Raw genomic sequence first — 18,588 nt, 5'->3', positions numbered from 1 at the left:
CTTCTAAAAACCAGATAGTTGTTTATTTCCTTGACATCTGAAGGGAGGGTGTTCCACTACTGAGAAGGCCCTCTGCCTGGTTCCCTGTAACTTTGTTTCTCGCAATGAGGGAACCACCAGAAGGCCCTCAGAATTGGACCTCAGTGTCTGGGCTGAATGATGTGGGTGGTGACGCTCCTTCAGGTGTACTGGGCAAGGAGGTCTTGCTGCTGTGTTTTGAACAAGATCAAGACCTTTCAGAGGCAGGCTAACAACACAGTAACAAGGCATGGATCACTGTAGCAACGGCACCTTTTGCCAGGAGAGGACTAACCAGAGTTGGTGAAAAGTGTTTCTGGCCACAGATGTTTTAAAATCACTTTCCAGGCCATGTCTAACAGCACCTCCAAGATGTGCAGCTGATCTTCGAGGCAGAGGATGGGGAACCCGATCAGGTTGGCTGGTTCCAGCCTGGGTTCTCCTGTTTAAAAGGCAGCACTGACTTGTCAATCATTATGATGCTCCATCGGGAACTCTGCAGTTCAGCCAATCTCAGCAGGCTTGCTCTCGTTGCCGGTGAGCTGATTGGTGGTGACCACAAGCCTCCCTTGCCCAGGCAGAATTTTGTGAACACTTTAAGACTCCTGGTTGTGCACTGGCAGCTGCATCCCCACCTGCCCCACACCTGAGATATGATGTCAGGTGTGAGGCAGGTGGTCATGATTTGGGGGATACAACCTCACAGGCAAATTGGGCCTGTGACAGGAAAAATTAAACTTCTGGGTCAGAGGTTCCCCACGCCTGCTTAAGGGGATACAGCAGCTGAATACCAATTTCTCTGTAAGCTGGCATTGGCATCTTTATACTGCTTGGGCTGAGTTATTAGCCCAGTCTAGCTCATTACTGACTCAAGACACCTGTGAAGGGCATCAACCTGCAAATTTGGATTAGATGAAAAGGAGAAAGCTGGGTGTCCTCAGCATGCTGATGGTATGTTTTCTGGATCTCTTATTAGTTGGGCTTTGGTGAGGATAAATGAAATCAGCAAAGGTAACGTGTCATCACTTTTAAGGTGATCTAAATGTGATGTTTACCTGTATTTGTCAGGCTTCAGGGAATCCGATACCTCCCACGGTGGCAGCCAAGAAGCAGATAAACAAGAAGAATGCTCACCAAGTAATTTATTCAATATTCACAGAGAGACGAAGGAATGCAGTTGCTCCGAATAAAGTCCCACTCCCTCCATCCCTTCTATTCTGCGTCACCCCTGCACCAGCTACTCTGACCTTTCTGCCTCTGAGCTCTCTGTTCTACTACTCTCAATGCTCACCTGGTCCTGGGAGGCGGGTGGTGGTGGTGGTGGTGGTCAATAATGCTTTCCAAAGACGCTGAATCTGTCAGCCATCTCTCCCCTGGTGCTTCTTCCTGCTGTTCCTCTCCCAATATTTCCCAGCTTCTCCCCACTGCAGCCTCTGAACTATGCCCTTCTGCAAACCACTGTTCTAAATCTATACTGTCCTCCTGTTCTTGGGAAGGTTCAGGCGCAGGGGGAAGGGGGCCAGCGGTCCTCACCATTCCTTCTCAGTCCAGCCCCTGACAGTATTTCACATTAAAAAACAACAACACAGATTTTAAATAGATTTTAACGCAAGGGGATATATATATATATATATATATATATATATATATATATATATATATATATATATATATATATATTAACCTTGGCTAGCATTGACTGATAAAGTGGGTTACTTTGCTACTCCAGAGAACTGTGGCTTGTGAAGTGAATACATATTATGGACTTTTCCTTTCTGAATAGAACACTATGTCCTAAAGCTATTGTGCAGCAATTCGCTTTTCTCTTCTCTGTCCTGTAAATGACACCATAGTTGGTACAGTTGAATTGACAAATTTAGAAGCTAGTGATAAAGCCAGGATGCTGGAATGAATAGAAGACTCTGATCGTGGTGTTAAATTACAACGTTGTTCAAGGCTGGCCGGATAGCTGGTGCAGAATTCAGCAGCCAGGTTTCTCACCTGGGTTTGAGCATATAACACCAATCCTGGCCCAACTGCGCTGACTGCCAATTAGTATCTGGGCCCAATTCAATGTGGAAAGACTAAGCTATAGTTTATTCTAGAACTAAAAAGAAAATTCTGAGCTCAGTGTACATCTTTTGCAACAGCCTCTATTCCATGGAGATCAGAGTTCTAGTAAGAGCTGGCCCTACTGTTAGACAGAGGCAGCTTCCTCTGACGGCAGATGCTGGAGCTACGGGGAGCAGCGGCGAGGTGAGGTGAGGACACACCGGCATGTGCCACACAGTCTGCATTGCATTCTTTAACAAGCTGCCCTGCTGCCTTTATGTGCTGGAAGATGCTGTCTCATCACCCATGTTAAATTAAGTAGGATATTGATTTGACAGTCCATTCATCTTCTGTACATGGAATGGGAGAGGGTGCCATTTTGTCCTTTACCATAGGCAGCAAAATATCTTTTGCCAGCCCTGTTTCTTGTGAAAACCATCAATCCCATAAGTTCTGTCATACCTGAGATAATTGATGCCTGCCTATAGTTGTTATATATGTGAACATTTTACAAGAGTATTGTCAGATTAGAAGGAACTGTTCTTTCTGGCAGAGATTTGGTATTTTGCTTAGCAAGCAATAACTTGGGTCTCCATTGGAGTCCTCAAAAACTTTCTTTTTTCTAAAAAAAAATAAGAGTATGATTTCAGTTACAGGTAGGTAGCCGTGTTGGTCTACCATAGTCAAAACAAAATAAATTAAAAAATTCATTGCAGTAGCACCTTAGAGACCAACTAAGTTTGTTCTTGGTATGAGCTTTCGTTTGCATGCACACTTTCAGTGAAGCATCTTAAAACCCCAATCCCAACCTTGTTTACTCAGAAGTCGTCCTACTGAATTCAATTAGATTTAGTTCTACGAAAGTAGGTAGGGTTGCAGTAAAAGTTACATAAATAGAAATTGAGATGTTTCGGCTGGCACAAATAGCAAGAAGTATAGCCACTGAAAACAAGCAAACATAAAATATGTACCTCAAAGGGCAGATGCATTTTGTAGTGCCAGAGAACTCTTTTCCTTGAAGCCAAAGTCAAGAAACCAATTAATGTGTCTGTTTTATGCCACAAGCATACAGAACCATTTCCATTATACAAACAAGGCAAGCATTGTATTGTATGGTACACCATAAACAAACGTGTGATGCACGAGTTTGTCTTAGTGGTGTGTCTCACAGCCTTGTTGCAAAGGCCATCCATTCCAAGATAAGAATTGCAAATCACTTTGCATCTTCAAAAGTCAATACAAAGAACCAACAGGAAAAAGAGTTACTAGAGATGTTGCCGAAATTTCAGATTATATGCTTCACTACATGAATTTATTCACCTTTATTACAGATTAGGAACATAGGAAGTGGTTAGTTGGTACGTATATTTATTTCGGTCAGGGTCAAGGACTAGTAGAGAAGGTAGGATGAAAACAGAATGCATAAAACACAATATAATAAATGCATTAAATATGAAATTTAAAACAATGTAGAACATAAAACGGTAAGAAACATGAAATGATAAGCTTAAATGATGAAGAGTGGTGCAAGGTGTTAATAATTTTTAAATTAAGGCAAGATCCTGAGCCAGCTCCTTAAGGCTGAGGTCCCTTTGCCCCCCCCACAAAAACATTTTAGGGGGGCAGGCCCACCCAAAGTGAATGTACACTGGCACTGCCATTCAAATAGTGTGTGTGTGTTGCATCTTGTGATCGATTTTCCTGGCCAGGGCTTATCTGGGCCCTGGCAATATTTTATTCAAATTGGCACCCTTGTCACAGATAAAAATACTGGCAGGGTTAGTGTAATAACCTGCAGTTACGTAAGAGTATATATTTAAAGAAGAATAAAAAATAATATTAATTTGGATATACAGAAGATATTAAAAATAAATTTAAGGAACCGCAGAAAGAGGGGGAAGGAAGTCAACTTTTAAAATGTCAAAATGGCTGTAAAATCAATTAAATGTATAGATCTGAAAAGTATAAATAGTTCTTTTTTAAACAAGTTGGCACCCTTGTCAACTGAGAGGAGGAGGAGGAAGCTGATACTGTTCCAGATCTAGACCCACAGGTCAGATGCTCACCCAGAGGCGTCCCACTGCTACAGCTGTCCTACCCTGCAGGGTCTATGCTACCCCAGGAACCTTCCATGTGGGAAGAGGTGGAGGAGATGCCAGACGCAGAAGCCCATCTGTGGGCTTCTGGGCTCTGGGTGACTTACAGCCAGCTCCGGCGTGCGACGAGCGGGAGGCGGGCGACCTTGGGAGGGGAGCAGAGCAGCATCTCCCCTCCGGCCGGGCCTCGCCTGCGCCCTCGTTCCCTCGGCGCGCCCAGGTCTCCAAATCCGAGATACCCCCGGCGGATGCGCGCTAGTTTCTTTCAGCGAGGCCTGGAAAGGGAAAGAGAAAAAGAGAGGAGAGATAGAGGCGAGGGAGCCCGGATTGCAGCCGCAGCCGGCCTTGTCGCAGGGAGCGAGCAGGGAGCGACGGATCCGGCGTCCGCGGGCTCCTCCTGGCCAAGCGATTCCTGGAGACGTCCTCCGGGAAAGCCCGCTAAGGGCAGCGGCCCCGGGGCGGCCCCAGGGCGTGGGCTGCCGGCGGGCTGCGCTCCCCCGCGTCCGCCTGCAGGATATTTATAGCCGGCCAAGGAGGCGACTGTCTGGCGTGGCGCGCGTGCCGCCGGAGCCGCGCGGGGAAGGAGAAAGGCCGGTCCTGGAGGGCAGCGTTCCTGCGCCGGACGCGGTGAGTCAAGTGCGCGCTGCCTCCGCGGGCGTCCGCCCCTTCCCCACCCCCACTCCGCGATCGCGCGTGTTAAAAGGGGGGGAGCCGCGGCTCGGCCCTGCCCTGCCCGGAGCGGCATTTGGCTCAGACGGGAGCCCCATACTCAGTGTTTGAGTTTCCCACGCGAGAGGGGCCGGGGCTTAAGACTGCGAGGGAGCGTTTGGGGTTATGTAGCCGCGGGAAAGGCACTCTGCACATGCTCGCTCCGAGGGGCCGGCGCTGAAGATCGGATTGAGCCTTAGGAGTGGCTTTTTTAAATTTGGGTTGTGGGGTTATCGTCAAGAAGGTGATACCACAGTGACAGAAGGTAATTTTCGCTGGTATATTTTTATCCCACCTCTTGTGTGAAAATGGTGTTTGTGTGTGTGTGGAGTGGGGTGTGTGTGTTGATGCACACTTTCTAAAAATAGGCGTTTGGTAGGGGAGCGGACACCCCCCCTCAGCCCTGTGAGTGGAAATAGTATTCCTGGAATAAATTCAAAAGAAACCTACGTTTTGGTGCTTGCGTGTTGATGAGCCCCTCGCCATTGGCTTTGAACCTCCACTTTACAATGCAACATTTGGGGTTGCTCGCTTCCGTGTTCCTATAGTCCCTCAGTAGGTTTGTTTTTAAATCCCCATCGTTGAGAGGCTTTTCTGTATCGCGCAATGTTTCTTTTCCAAAATGCATCCCTAGCCCTGAAGACACTTACCCCTAATCCCAGATGCCTGTGATTGACAGGTCCTCTGTTATTAGCCTTGCATGACCCAGAACTGAGAACAGGCTTGGGGGCTAAATCTGGACAAGTTCTTGTTGGAAATGGAATCAAGCCCTGTTTTTCCTTTACCCCTTTAAAGCGAGAATAGGTACCTATATGGCTAATGTAAGGCTCGGACTTGTGTCGGGTCCATTAGCTCTGCCTCCTCTTTTGTTTAAAGTGCCTTTTTCTGGTGTGTCCTATTGTAAAACCCTGTCCTATAAACATAGCATAATGCTGACGAGGAAACACAGTTGGTTTGCATTTGCTTATTTTTTGTAGTGTAGCAGGAACAGGAATAGAGATGATGTCTCATAGTGGCAAACGGCATGGCTCCCAGTTCAAATCTAACAATACTTGACATCTGATCTTCCTTTCAGTCCCTCATTTGAAACATGGGGATATTATTGTCCTACTTTACAATCCAGCTATAAAGTATTGCTGGTATGAGGTATATGAAATCAACTATGTGAGGGACAAAGTGTGCTATATATCAGGGGCGGCTAATATATGGCCTTCTGGATATTGCTGGATGGGCATCAGTCAGCATGCCCAGTGGTTAGGGATGATGGGAGCGGTAATCCAACAACATCTGTAAAGACAAAATTCTGCATAGTTATCTTTCTCCTCACTAGTGGTTTGATATCTAGAAGCCCACAAAAATACCCTGAGACTGCATTTGTTAAAAAGTTGTTTTAGAGATCAAAATGATGGTTTTTAAATTATGGCTTTCTTGTTTTGATCTTAGCCCCATGAGTCTACTTCCCTTGCTCATCATATACACACTGCAGAAATTCATTTATTGCCCTGACAGTAACCTTTTGCACAACATCTAGGAAACTTTCTGAATTACTTAGATAACATTTGGTTATATTGTTGCCTGAAACGTCACCAATTGCTCATGTTAGAAACCACTAGTGTTGTTTAAATGATGGCAAATACTGGATCCAGTGATTTATAAAGAGCGCTGTTTGCTTTCACACTTGTCACCAAACAAATGTTGCAATTATCTCTGGCATTTCTTAAATCTTGCTTTTCTAGTTCCTGTGACTTTGACACAATCGCATTGTTGCCAGTTACATTCTTTTAGAAAGATATATGGGTCTATTTACTGGAACACCGTTCTGGAAAAAACACACAATAATAGATGCTTTGTTATCACCAATTGCACTTTATCAATGCAAAATGAAGCTGCAGAGTGAACTGGCTGTGTATTTTTTGATGGAACAAACAGTATACTCAGTTTTAAATTCCTTTACTGAAGTTCAGATTTCGCAGAAGACCTTTATCTTTAGGTCAGAGAGTCGTAAACAACAGTACTGTGGAATGCATGTCTGTGGAATGTATTCTTTGCAATCAGTATAGGTTTAGGATACAAGAAATTGATTGGTACACTTCAGCATTGAAGTGTTTGAAAGCCTCCATAGTTTAGCAGTGGAGATTGTCCTCTTGCTAACACTGAGTCACAGTTTCTGTTAAGCAATCTGTCAGACCATTGATCCTGTCAACTGTCTACTACTGAGAGAGGGGCTCTCTGGATATTGTTTGATTCCAGTTCTCATCAGGCAATGGGCTTGAAGGAAGTAGTCGTCCACTAACATCTAATGGGTCCTGACTTTGGCTTTCCAAGCTTGGCAGATGTCTTTTCCAGCCCTGCCACCTAAGATCAATTAACTGGAGCTTCCAGGTATTTTACCTGTTCCTTTATTCATAATAGTCTATGCTTGGAGCCACAACATTGCTGTTTCCCTTATTCAGTGTTTTGTACTTGGGAGACACTTCTTCTTCAGTAATAGTGCATATAGGTGCATACAACTCACGATAGTTGTATATTAATGTTGTGTATATATTTTTGTATTTATATCGCTGTTGTTTTTGTATTCTATTTGAATTGTGTATTAAAATTGTAAATGGCCCGTGTGCCCATTTACAACCCAGAGGAAGTGTTGTGGGTTCCACAACCACCCAGCCACCAAGTACACACAGAAGAATGTAAAATGAGCCTGCAGGATCAGGCCAATGGCCTATTTACCGTAATCCAGCACCTTGTTCTCACAGTGGCCGACCTGATCCCCTGGGGGGGGGGGGCTGTAAGCAGGATTTGAACCCAAGAGCACTCTTGCCTTCCTGCGGTTTCCAGCAACTGGTATTCAGAAGCATTACTGCCTCCAGACATGGAGGCAGAGCATAGCACACCATGACCTTTGATATTGGCAACAGCAGAATGATCTTTTCAAGCCAAATTTCAGTGGCAGAGAGACCCCGGGAGTGCCAAGAAAGACCTCTGCAGGCACATGTGCGCTCACTCATGCTGTCCTGGCATACCCCCCCCCTTAAGCTGTCTGACGTGATGTATGAACAGTACTAGACGTGAGGAACAGAAATTACATATTGATGCATGTGTAGTTGTCATGCATAGTGCTCAGTGTATATCTTTATTTATTTAAAACCACACCATCCCTTTCCACACTAAAGCGGAACTCAAGGCAGCTAACAACCTTAGAAGAAATGTAGGGTTTGTAAAAGTTAAACCAATGCACGGCACAGTCCTATACCTGCCTAAGGGTGCAAAGCAACTGGGGGCGGGGCTGGATTGGGTAGAGGCCATCCATTCCTGCTGGTCTTTACTTGCGAAGTGAAACCACTGAGCCTCTCGGGCTTGCCAATTGGAAGGTTGGCAGTTCGATTCCCTGCGATGGGGTGAGCTCCCGTTGCTCTGTCCCAGCTCCTGCCAACCCAGCAGTTCGAAAGCATGCCAATGCAAGTAGATAAATGGGTACCGCTGTGGCGGGAAGGTAAATGGCATTTTCGTGCGCTCTGGTTTCCGTCAAGGTGTTCCGTTGCGCCAGTAGCAGTTTAGTCATGCTGGTCGCATGACCTGGAAAGTTGTCTGTGGACAAATGCCGGCTCCCTCGGCCTGAAAGTAAGGTGGGTGCCGCAACCCCATGGTTGCCTTTGACTGGACTTAACCATCCAGGGGTCCTTTACCTTTACCTTGCAGAGCTCCACAATGTGCAGCCAGAGGAAAGCCCTGAAGTTCTGGGCTGTTCCAGGGTGTTCTGCTCTTCCAAATAGTTGCCCAGTATGTGGCCCCATGGTTACAAGGAGGTCCCAGCTTCCTCTGTCTTGATGGACCACTTCTATGTAGACAGTGCTTTCTTAGTGTCAAATGTCAGACTGCATACACACACATGCACAACACATTCCCTTAAACTTTCTTGAAAACTGAGCTCGCCCCTTTCTTTTAATTTGGGATGGAGCTGTTGCTCTGCTTTTGCGTTTTCTTTTATGAGTTGCTTTTTGATGGTTTTATGGTCTGTTATTATTTTATGGTAAGCTGTTATGAGGGCCCTTGTGGCTTAAAAGCCACCTATAAATTCAAATGTGTGCCTCTTCTAAGGAGGAAAAGCCTCCTTGGCATAAGGCATATCCTTTATCCCAATTCAAGCATTATACTCATGAGTAAAAAGAAGAAAGGAGAGGGGGAGCTGGAAGCTTGCTCAACTCACAGAGGCTGTGTACACACATAACACCGGGGTGGTTTGTACCCAGGGTTTTGCATTGGTGCACACTATCATGCGATGACATCATTTAAAGCAGAAGCTACGTTTTCAAACTAGTGCACAGCAATGTTCTCTATTCCCCTGTAACTAGTGCTATTTTTCTAGAAAAAGAGGTGCCAGAGCTCACAATGAGCACCTCCTTCCTTCTCTTAGAATGCCAGGGGTGCCCACCTAAGAGGTGCCGGAAAGTACCTGAGACATGCTGGAACTCAGCTCTGATGAGTTCCAGCTGAAAAATTGGGGAGCGTTCAGGGTTGGATTCAGTGCATTGTGAATATTCTTATATTACTTTCTTGCTGAAGCCCCCATCCAGGAAAGTTGAGATTCCAGTATGGATGGCTGAGGAGCAGCCTTCCCACAACACACCTCCTACTCCTAAGCTACATGCAAGCAGTGCTATTTCTTCAACTAACAACAATGGATCAAGAAGAGGTTAACAATAGAGGGAGAAGTACACAAATGGGTGTGAACCTCCATGTACTCAACTGCAGATTGCCCCCCACCCCGTCAACTTGTGGAGGGCATGTGGGACAGTGATTTGGGGAGTGGAGGAAGAACTAGCACTCTGATTCCCATGATCTCCACTTAGATATTTCTTGTAATTTATTCTTAACATCATCTTTTAAGTTCTTAACCAACAATTTGGTTTTATTCTTGTTGATTTTGAGACCCACTACTTCTCTAAATTTATTTTATCGAGTCCCTTTGGGATTGATTCTATTGGATCTTCTCCTGATATTATCACATCATTTCAAAATACCTTTAGTTTGTATGCTCTTTGTCCCACTTTTATTCCTTTAATTTGTTGATTAGTTCTTATTCTTTGCGCCAATACTTCTAAAACTACTGTGAACAATAAGAGTGATAGCTGGCAGCCTTGTCTTGTTCCCTTGGTTATTTTATGATTTTCCGTCAATAAATTACTCACCATCAGTTTTGTTGATTGATCTGTATATATCACCTTCACTCCCCTTATAAAGGTGTCCCCACATCCCATAGACTCCATTACTTTAAGCATAAAATTCCAGGAGACGTTATCAAATGCTTTCTCAGCATCCAAAAACATCGTAAATTCTGCTCACTTGTGAGTATAACCCTTAATAGGGCTGTCCAGAATGGTTCTATCTGGAGTATTCTTAATACTGTCACCTTGGCTCCTTGCATTCATTTAAAGTGAATGTTACTAAGGAATGCAGATGCCAACAGTCTTAGTGTCTATCTCAGTCGACTCATTCACTTACTGGCATACTGTGCAGCTATTAAGAGAAGTCCAAGGTGATTTGCAGGAAAACCTGTTCTTAGACTATAGTGAGATGCTTGCTTCTAGGTAAGTCTGCAACATGTAATTGAGGATAGCTTTTTAAATCATTCAATTACAGGGATTAGTCAGGAGATATAGACAGACAGATACACACACACACACACACACACACACACACGTTGGATCTTGTCACCTTCAACTTGCACACCTTTGAATCCAACCCATTATTTTTAATACAAGTAACTATAAATCCTGTTGATGATCAGCGTTCCATCTATGACACATGCATCAATTAAAATATGGGTGGGGACCCTATGGCCACCATTTTACACTTTAGTATGGTTGGATGTGTTTCCAAGTTTCCTTCTGTCTGTCTGCACCAGTGAATGGAGAGGGGGCAGGGATGACTTCATATATGTCCTATGTTTTCAAATCAAATCAAAGCTGTTTTAGGGAAAATGCAGCATTTCTCAAGAAACTACAGGATAGGTGTAGGTTGTGGCTAACACTGTGTGTTCACAGCTTCACAAACCTGTGGTGGGAGCACACTGGATGTGAAGCACACAGAAGGGTCACATAGTGCTTATATGTCCTTTATATTGTGCTGTTTGGAAGAACTTATTGTTACCATTAATCCATAAATGGCCTGGGCATCTGGCAGACTTTTATCTTGCTTTCTTATTGCAAGATACAGATCAGTATGTAACTCTTCAAATGGCGCAATTTTTAACTTCCATTCTGACATATAAACGACGTAATGGACTGCTGTTTGGAAAGTGAAATTTCCTTATAATTTCCATATTTAATCTTGTATCTATTAAAGCTTTCATTGTCATTAATTTTTAAATTTAACTGTGTGTATGTATTTGTCTTAGTTTTGTTTTATATGAGCTTAAAGCTGAAATAAAGTGATTGAATTGCAACTGGCCCAACATGCAATAGTGGCGACAGCTCAATGCACACAGCATTGCAATTTACCACCCATTCTTCTGAAATACCAACCTCAAAATAAAACACACAGGAGGGTGTGCACAGCTGAGGTGTTGCATGACTTCCGTCAGTTGTAGCTCTGGAGGGCAACATGTTCTTCACCGTTGATCTAAAACAAAGGAAGCCTGCTGTTTGCTTCAGAGCCATTGTTTTTATCCATATGCAAATTTAATTGACAGATGCATCAGTTAAGTAAAATATTTGTGATTTATCAGCTCACTGTATTCAATAATGCTCACTCCCAGCCTAAATAAACACCCTGGAGTAAGTTATGTGATCTCAGCAGGACTTATTTCTGAATAGACATGCAAGATGTCTTGACTTGGGTGAAAATCCTGCTTCTGTGTGCTCATCGGAACTTTTCTATTACTTGAACGTTGAAGCATTTGCATGCATGAGGCTTACATTGCCTTGAAGCCTCTCCCACCCTATTTATGTAAACATGGGCCCAAAATCCAGAGTAGGTTAGTTGTGCTTAATTCCCATTGAAATCAATAGAACTGGTTAGTTGTGACTCATTTTATGACCCATTGATTCCAGTGGAACTATAGTCCTGCTGACTTCCTTTGGACTTCCACCGTTAATCCAGAAAAGAAGTGAAAGAGCTAGAACAGGCCTAGGCAAACTTGCCTTCCAGATTTTTTGGGACTACAACTCCCATCATCCCTGACCACTGGTCCCGTTAGCTAGGGAAAAACATCTGGAGGGCTGAGTTTGCCTATGCCCAATCTAGTCCAGTGCCCTGCAATGAAATGAAAATGAACATTCTAGCTTCTGTGGGTTTCATATCCATCTTCCCTATTAATTGAAGCAAAAGCTGCTCTTTGCCTAAATCATTGTTTCGCAAACTTGGGCCTGTTTTTGGACTACAAATCCCATCATCCCTCATCACTGGTCCTGCTAGCTAGGAATGGTGGGAAACAGCTGGAGACCCAAGTTTGGGAAGCAGCTGGTCTAAGTTTGGGAAGCAGCTTGTCAGCATTAGCCAGCTGCTCAGTGTGCCCCCACTGGAGTTGGTAAACAGGGTCACACAAACAGGCAGCCAGTTCTGGAGCCCATTTAAAGAGGATAGAAGCTGGGGTGGCAGGGGGAAGTGATGTATAGTTGGAAGGGTCATAGCTCTGTGGTAGAGCATCTGTTTTGCATGTGGAAGGTCTCTGGCATTTCCAGGTAGGGCTGGAAAAGCCTTCCTGTCTGAAACCTTGCATGGTCACTACCAGTGTTGAACAAATTGGCCTAGATGGGCCAATAGTCTAGGGTTACCAGACGTCCCCGTTTCCCGAGAACAGTCCCCGGATTTGTGTATAAGTCCCTGGACAAATTCCATCCCCGGAATGTCCCCGGATTTCATCTAATGTCCCCGGGAAACGCAGCAGTGGCAGTCTCAGCAGCCCAGAGCAGTTGGCTCTGGCTGGCTTCAGGAGCTGCTCGGAGGTCCCCATATGATGGTGGTGCAGGGGCTCTAAGATGCAGCTTCCGGGCTGCCTCCACCTTCCCTGACCCCAGCAACTAAGCTGTGAAGGGAGGCTTCATGCTGCCTATCGGAGCCGCCTCCCAACTCCTACTTGCGTGCAAGCAGGAGCGGGGCAGGGATCTCTCAGCTGTGAAGGGAGGGTTCGCGCTGCCTATCAGAGCTTGCATGCAAGCAGGAGGGGGGCAGGGATCTCTCAGTTAGGCAACGGGAAGCCTCCCTTCCCAGATGAACCAACAACCAAAGAACATACAACTCAGGGGCTGCCCAGGCTCATGGAGAAAGGAGGTAGAAACCTCAGAGGAAGGGGAAATGTGGCAGTTGAGGTCAAGGCAGCGGCCACCCCTCTGCCACTGCCATCACTGCAGCATCAACTTCCCAAACATGTAGCAATTAATTAATTAATTAATTAATGTGTCCATGGATTCATTGAAAAAAATCTGGTAACCTTACAATAGTCTGACTTTTAATGTTCTGTTGTAGCCCTTGTAAGACTATGACATAGTGCAACATCCAGTAACACAATCGAACATATGCCTTCTTTGCTTTTTGCATGCAGGGGCTGAAGATTCTGAGGATGGCCAAAGACTTCCGCTACTACTTCCAGCATCCGTGGTCCCGCTTGATAGTGGCCTACCTGGTGATCTTCTGTAACTTCTTGATATTTGCCGAGGATCCAGTCTCTCACAGCCAAACAGAAGCAAATGTCAATGTCGTGGGGAACTGCTTTTCTTTTGTAGCAAACAAATACCCCGAGGGAGGAGGCTGGAGGTTTTTAAAAGTGTTCCTGTGGCTGCTTGCCATCCTTACCGGACTGATAGCCGGCAAGTTCTTCTTCCATCGACGCTTGTTTGGTAAGTTCCATGATGTGCTAAAAGCCTGTGTTTTCTCTCTCCCTCTCTGTGAGGTGTTACCGTTTTTACACCTTTCAGGTTGAAAAGGCAGCAAAGCAAAGTGAACGATGATGGCTGAATAGGATGTGTTGCACAGCAGTGATGAGTCAGATCATCAATCTTGATGACTATAAGCAAAATAATTTTTCAAACAGTGAAGGCACATCTGTTTGGTCTAATGAAGAGGGCATTAACTTTCCTCGCCAAAGACATGCTTCAGGACACTTTCCTCACTGTCTTGAAGTATTTGTGAAACACGGCCTGGATATTATGATAAGAGCATGGCTTTGTTTAATGCGCTTTCTGCATTTGTTGTAAACATGCATCTGTACCCAGGAGCCTTTGTTGCCCATTCCATCCAGTCCATGGAGTTGTGATCTGAGCTAGATTTTCCAGATAGGACTGACTCTTTGCAGTGAGATCATTCTTATGAGGATGATAATGAAGAAGAAGAGTTTGGATTTGATATCCCGCTTTATCACTACCCAAAGGAGTCTCAAAGAGGCTGACATTCTCCTTTCCCTTCCTCCCCCACACTCTGTGAGGTGAGTGGGGCTGAGAGACTTCAGAGAAGTGTGACTAGCCCAAGGTCACCCAGCAGCTGCATGTGGAGGAGCGGAGATGCGAACCCGGTTCACCAGATTACAAGTCCACCGCTCTTAACCACTACACCACACTGACTTAAGAGCTGGGATAGCTCTGTTGGTAGAGCATGAGACTCTTAATCTCAGGGTTGTGGGTTGGAGCCCCACATTGGGCAGAAAGGGGGTTGGACTAGTTGACCCTTGTGGTCCCTTCCAACTCTACAATTCTATGAATTTGCGATTCTATGACTTGTTCTCAGGAATAAAAGCTAAGCCAGTGTTACACAAAAACCATTATGTTATTCCAATAAGCATTAATTAAAACATAAAAATGAAGACTCAGGGGAGATGGCTAATGGAACCACGAGTGTGATTAGCAATGTCCTATGTTTCAACCAGATTACATTTGCTTCATGTAGATGTCTGGACAAAACGTCCCCGGAAAAAGTTGAAACCACCCCGCTTCCTTTCACCATCCTGAAAGCTCTGCTCTGAGATCGGGAAGCTTGCCTGGCAGTCTGGGAAGGCCCAGGTTCAAACCTCTCACCTTCACTCAAATATAAAGCCCACTGTCTGACTTTGGTCTGGTCACCCTGTCTCAACCTACCTTAAATATTTGAATTGTTGTGAGAATAAAATGTAGGGATGGCATGGGACTGTTTATGGTGCCTTGATCTTCATGGGGGTATGTATGTCTGTCAGATGGCCACCCCATCAGATTATTTACTGCGTGGCACCAACACATATGTTCACCTTAGCAAGTGGTGATGCATAACATCCTATCTAGTGGTGGCAAAGACTTATCACTCACTTCTACTTTTAATATTTGATTGGGCATTGGTGAGTGGCAAAAGTTTGTTCATCACTTGAGAGTCTGGTTTACGGCAGCCTTTGCCAATCTGGTACCCTCCAGATGTTTTAGATGAGAATTGTTGTGGCTGATGGGAGTTGTGGTCCAAAACGTATGGAGGGTATCAGGTTGTTCAAGGCTGGCTTATGGAGTAGTTATACGCAGAACATCATAAGGTGCCCTTGACAAGTGATAATCTCTTTCAGTCCACAAATGTGGCTAAGTCAGAGACTGTCAACATCTGACATTCCAGTTGTGTGACATAGGGTGTGGTCAGTTTTCAAGCCCATCTGATTCCCCACCCCTAACCCAGATATCCAACCCACATGTGTATCCTTTGTGAAATCAGTGGGAGCCGTCCCTGAATTGGCTTCCAGGTTCTCTGTATATTCATTGGCGAAAGAGGATTTCGGCCATGCTAACTCTCATAATCTTTACCAAACAAACAAGGGTCAGATCCTGTTTTTTTTAATATTTTAAAGGTAAGGAGCACAGAAATACTTCTCAGATTACAGGTGTATCTGAGTACATAGCTTGAGTTCATGACCTATTCCTAGGCAAAGTTGAAGTCAGGTCTGTTTCAGATGGTGAATCCGTCTATATTTATATTCTGCTCAGTCTGATTTCCCAGACCCCATGGCTATTCAGTTTCGTTGTTGGCATCAAAAGGGAGATGTCACCTGAAGCAGAGGGAAGTGCATTTCACAGAGCAGGGGCAACAGCAGAAAATGCCCATTTCTGGGTCAGATTTGGGGTGTTGGTAGGGAAAAGAGAGGAGGGGAAGTTCAGTTATGTAAGTGGAAGTTTTCGTGCAAATGGGACAACGGTGTCGGATAGAACTCCTCAATCTGCCTCTGGGACTCAGGCTGTATTTGCATATATTACTCCCTTGTTACCCTCCCCTTGTCTTACCCATTGTGCAAATTAGACTGGAAGTTCCTTGGGGGGTAGAGACCTATGTTTCTTTGCTTATATTATTTTATAAAGTGCCGCATACCCACTTTAAATATCTAGTAACAGTGTTTTTAATATTTTTGGGGGAGTCGCCCAGCTGGGCAGCATATTATAATTATAATTATTATGGAATATGGAAAATAAATATTATATTTATTTAGTTTTCCATAGCTCTCTTTACGATTGAAACAAAACGTCTATAATTTCAGATTTTCTATTGCTCAGTCCTCTGGTTCATGGGGATTATCTGTTGCCAGAAATTTAAGAGAGAGAGAGCCGCAGCCCTGCAAATGCTGACTTAACACCATTTTTGCTGAAGCACTATTGAATCCCTGGGAAGATGTAAACATGCGTAAAGGTGGAAAAAGCTTAAGTAAGCTTTTCCTCACCTTTGCTGACTAATTTGCCTTAATGTACTACTGTGTGTGTGTAGAGACACACCTGGGCCAAAAAAGATTTCTGTTGCACTTTTTAATATATTAAAAACTACTAATATCCCATAAGTAAATAGAATGTTTTTAGATTCAGAAGGTGACCAAGCTAACCGGAATCACAGTGAAATGTAATTTGGCCTCTGGAATAGGGGAAAAAAAGCCTGGGTTCAAAAAGGCAGCTGGTGAGCAGCAGACTTTTAAGACTTGAAAGTAAACAGCTTTTGTTTAAGGCTTTTAGTATAAATCCTCATTGACACAGGAACTGGTGGGATTTCCAGTCGCTGAGCTTATTTTTCCACCTGTTTATGAAACTGCACTGAGGTCTAAAATGCTGTGCACATTTTTGCAAGCAGTTTCTCCTGATGAAATGCAAGTTAGTGTGTTATTTTCACTAAGGTGGAATCTACACTTATACCAAAAAAAAACCCCACACTGTGAAAAATGCTTGATTTTTAAATATATATATTGAATTTGTCATTAGCCCATCATCGCCATCTAGTGTCACATTTGTATAATGCACTTAAAGCATTTATATTTGCAGCTGTATAGCTGAGTCCTAATATATTCCTTTCTATGCACACTTTGCCCTAACATATGCATTTTTGTATGAACTTGGAGAAGTGTATTATGAAACTTGGAGAAGTGTGAATTTCAAAGGAGGGCTGCGTTTTGGTTCTCACGATACTTTGAAAAGTGCAAATTCATTAAGTTCCCTTTTAGCTGTTAACTCAATTGAGTTTCTCCCCCATCCCTATCCGAGGGCACCACACTGGCCATCCCTGCTCTGGTGTTATAAAGGCTACCAGTTTGCAACAAAGCCTTGATCACGTTGATCAGATGCTGAAGAAAGAGGAGACACAAACAGTGTATGCAAGATTGCAACCGTAGTCATTAAAGTATACAGATGCAGAGCTATTACAGATATTCTATCTGAGAGTAGAGGTCATCGTATTGGAATCAAAATTGGAAGTTGCTCAAGAATCGATTCTAACCATAAACAATCAGGGCCTAGGAAAACTCTGCAGTACGACTTCCATCCAGCAACATCTTTAAAAGAGTCATTAAAAAGGGATGCACATATTTAAGCCTGCTCATTTTCTTTGCCACATTGCCAGGAGGAGAGTCAGATGTGTTCAGCAGTGCCTTGAAAGCAAAATTAAAAATTAAAAATGTAACATTGAGGAGAGTAACCCCTTTGTTTCGAGAGAAGATACAGAACATTGGGAGAGATGTCCTTTTCTTGACGAATGCCATGAAGTGAGTTATATGAACTCACTTTACATTTGATACTTTTTAAGAAAAAAGCAACAACAGATGGATACATCAGGTTCTCATGTTCTATAACATAAAATGTATCTGTCAATTTTGGTTTTCTCATTTCTCCCCAGTCTTAAGGTCAGTTCGCCACATTTGTGCATTAATTTGTGATTTAAAAAAAATGAAAATAAAATAAGGTTCCCATGAAAATTAATCAACATTTTAGCATGCTTTTCTCCTGCATTTCACTTTTTTCTTATCTGGCTTCTCAATTACTTTTTTTATTTTATAAATGGGTATTGTGCCTACAACTAAATTGTGTCACCCCCCCCCCCCCCAGGTGAAATGTGGCGTTTATTTGAAAGGCATTATGAGACTGCATAATAAGCTTGGGAAATAAATGTCAGAGATGTTTGAATGTAATAGATGCCTCACTAGGTAGGCAGAGGGCAATTTAGCCAAGGCAGCAAAGACAGCATTGGATGTTGATGGTACTTTCTTGCAGCTGACTGCAAAGCAGATCGAAGCAGGATGAATTGATGGCCCCAACACTGATGATAGTAACTCCTTTTTCTGTTTGCCTCCCCCACCCCACCCCGCTGGCCACCAAGAAACAACTAGGTGTAAAAAGTGATGGAGCCAATTGATGGGTGTTTTCAAGCCTTGTTTCTGCATGGGGACAAGAAAGCTTGGTCTAATTACTTGGTCTAATTACCCCCCCCCAAATCTAATTACTCTGTGTGTGTGTGTGTGTGAGAGAGA

The 18,588-nt window shown here is 44.0% G+C and overlaps 1 protein-coding gene across 1 annotated transcript in view; it reads left to right on the top strand.

Annotated features, from left to right (window-relative positions):
- Window positions 1–4,698: 4,698 nt before the first annotated feature.
- Window positions 4,699–18,588, top strand: part of TMEM117 (transmembrane protein 117) — a 206,146-nt gene continuing 192,256 nt past the window's right edge. The window contains exons 1-2 of the mRNA XM_033161796.1: window positions 4,699–4,793; window positions 13,414–13,708. Of these exons, the coding sequence (XP_033017687.1) occupies window positions 13,432–13,708 (277 nt within the window). The 5' untranslated portion in view covers window positions 4,699–4,793; window positions 13,414–13,431. The remainder of the gene's footprint in view (window positions 4,794–13,413; window positions 13,709–18,588) is intronic.

The sequence above is a fragment of the Lacerta agilis genome, chromosome 10 (genome assembly GCF_009819535.1).
Source record: "Lacerta agilis isolate rLacAgi1 chromosome 10, rLacAgi1.pri, whole genome shotgun sequence".
Taxonomy (NCBI): Eukaryota; Metazoa; Chordata; class Lepidosauria; order Squamata; family Lacertidae; genus Lacerta; species Lacerta agilis.
Note: the sequence above shows the minus strand (reverse complement) of the source record. Positions and strands in the feature narration are given on the sequence as shown.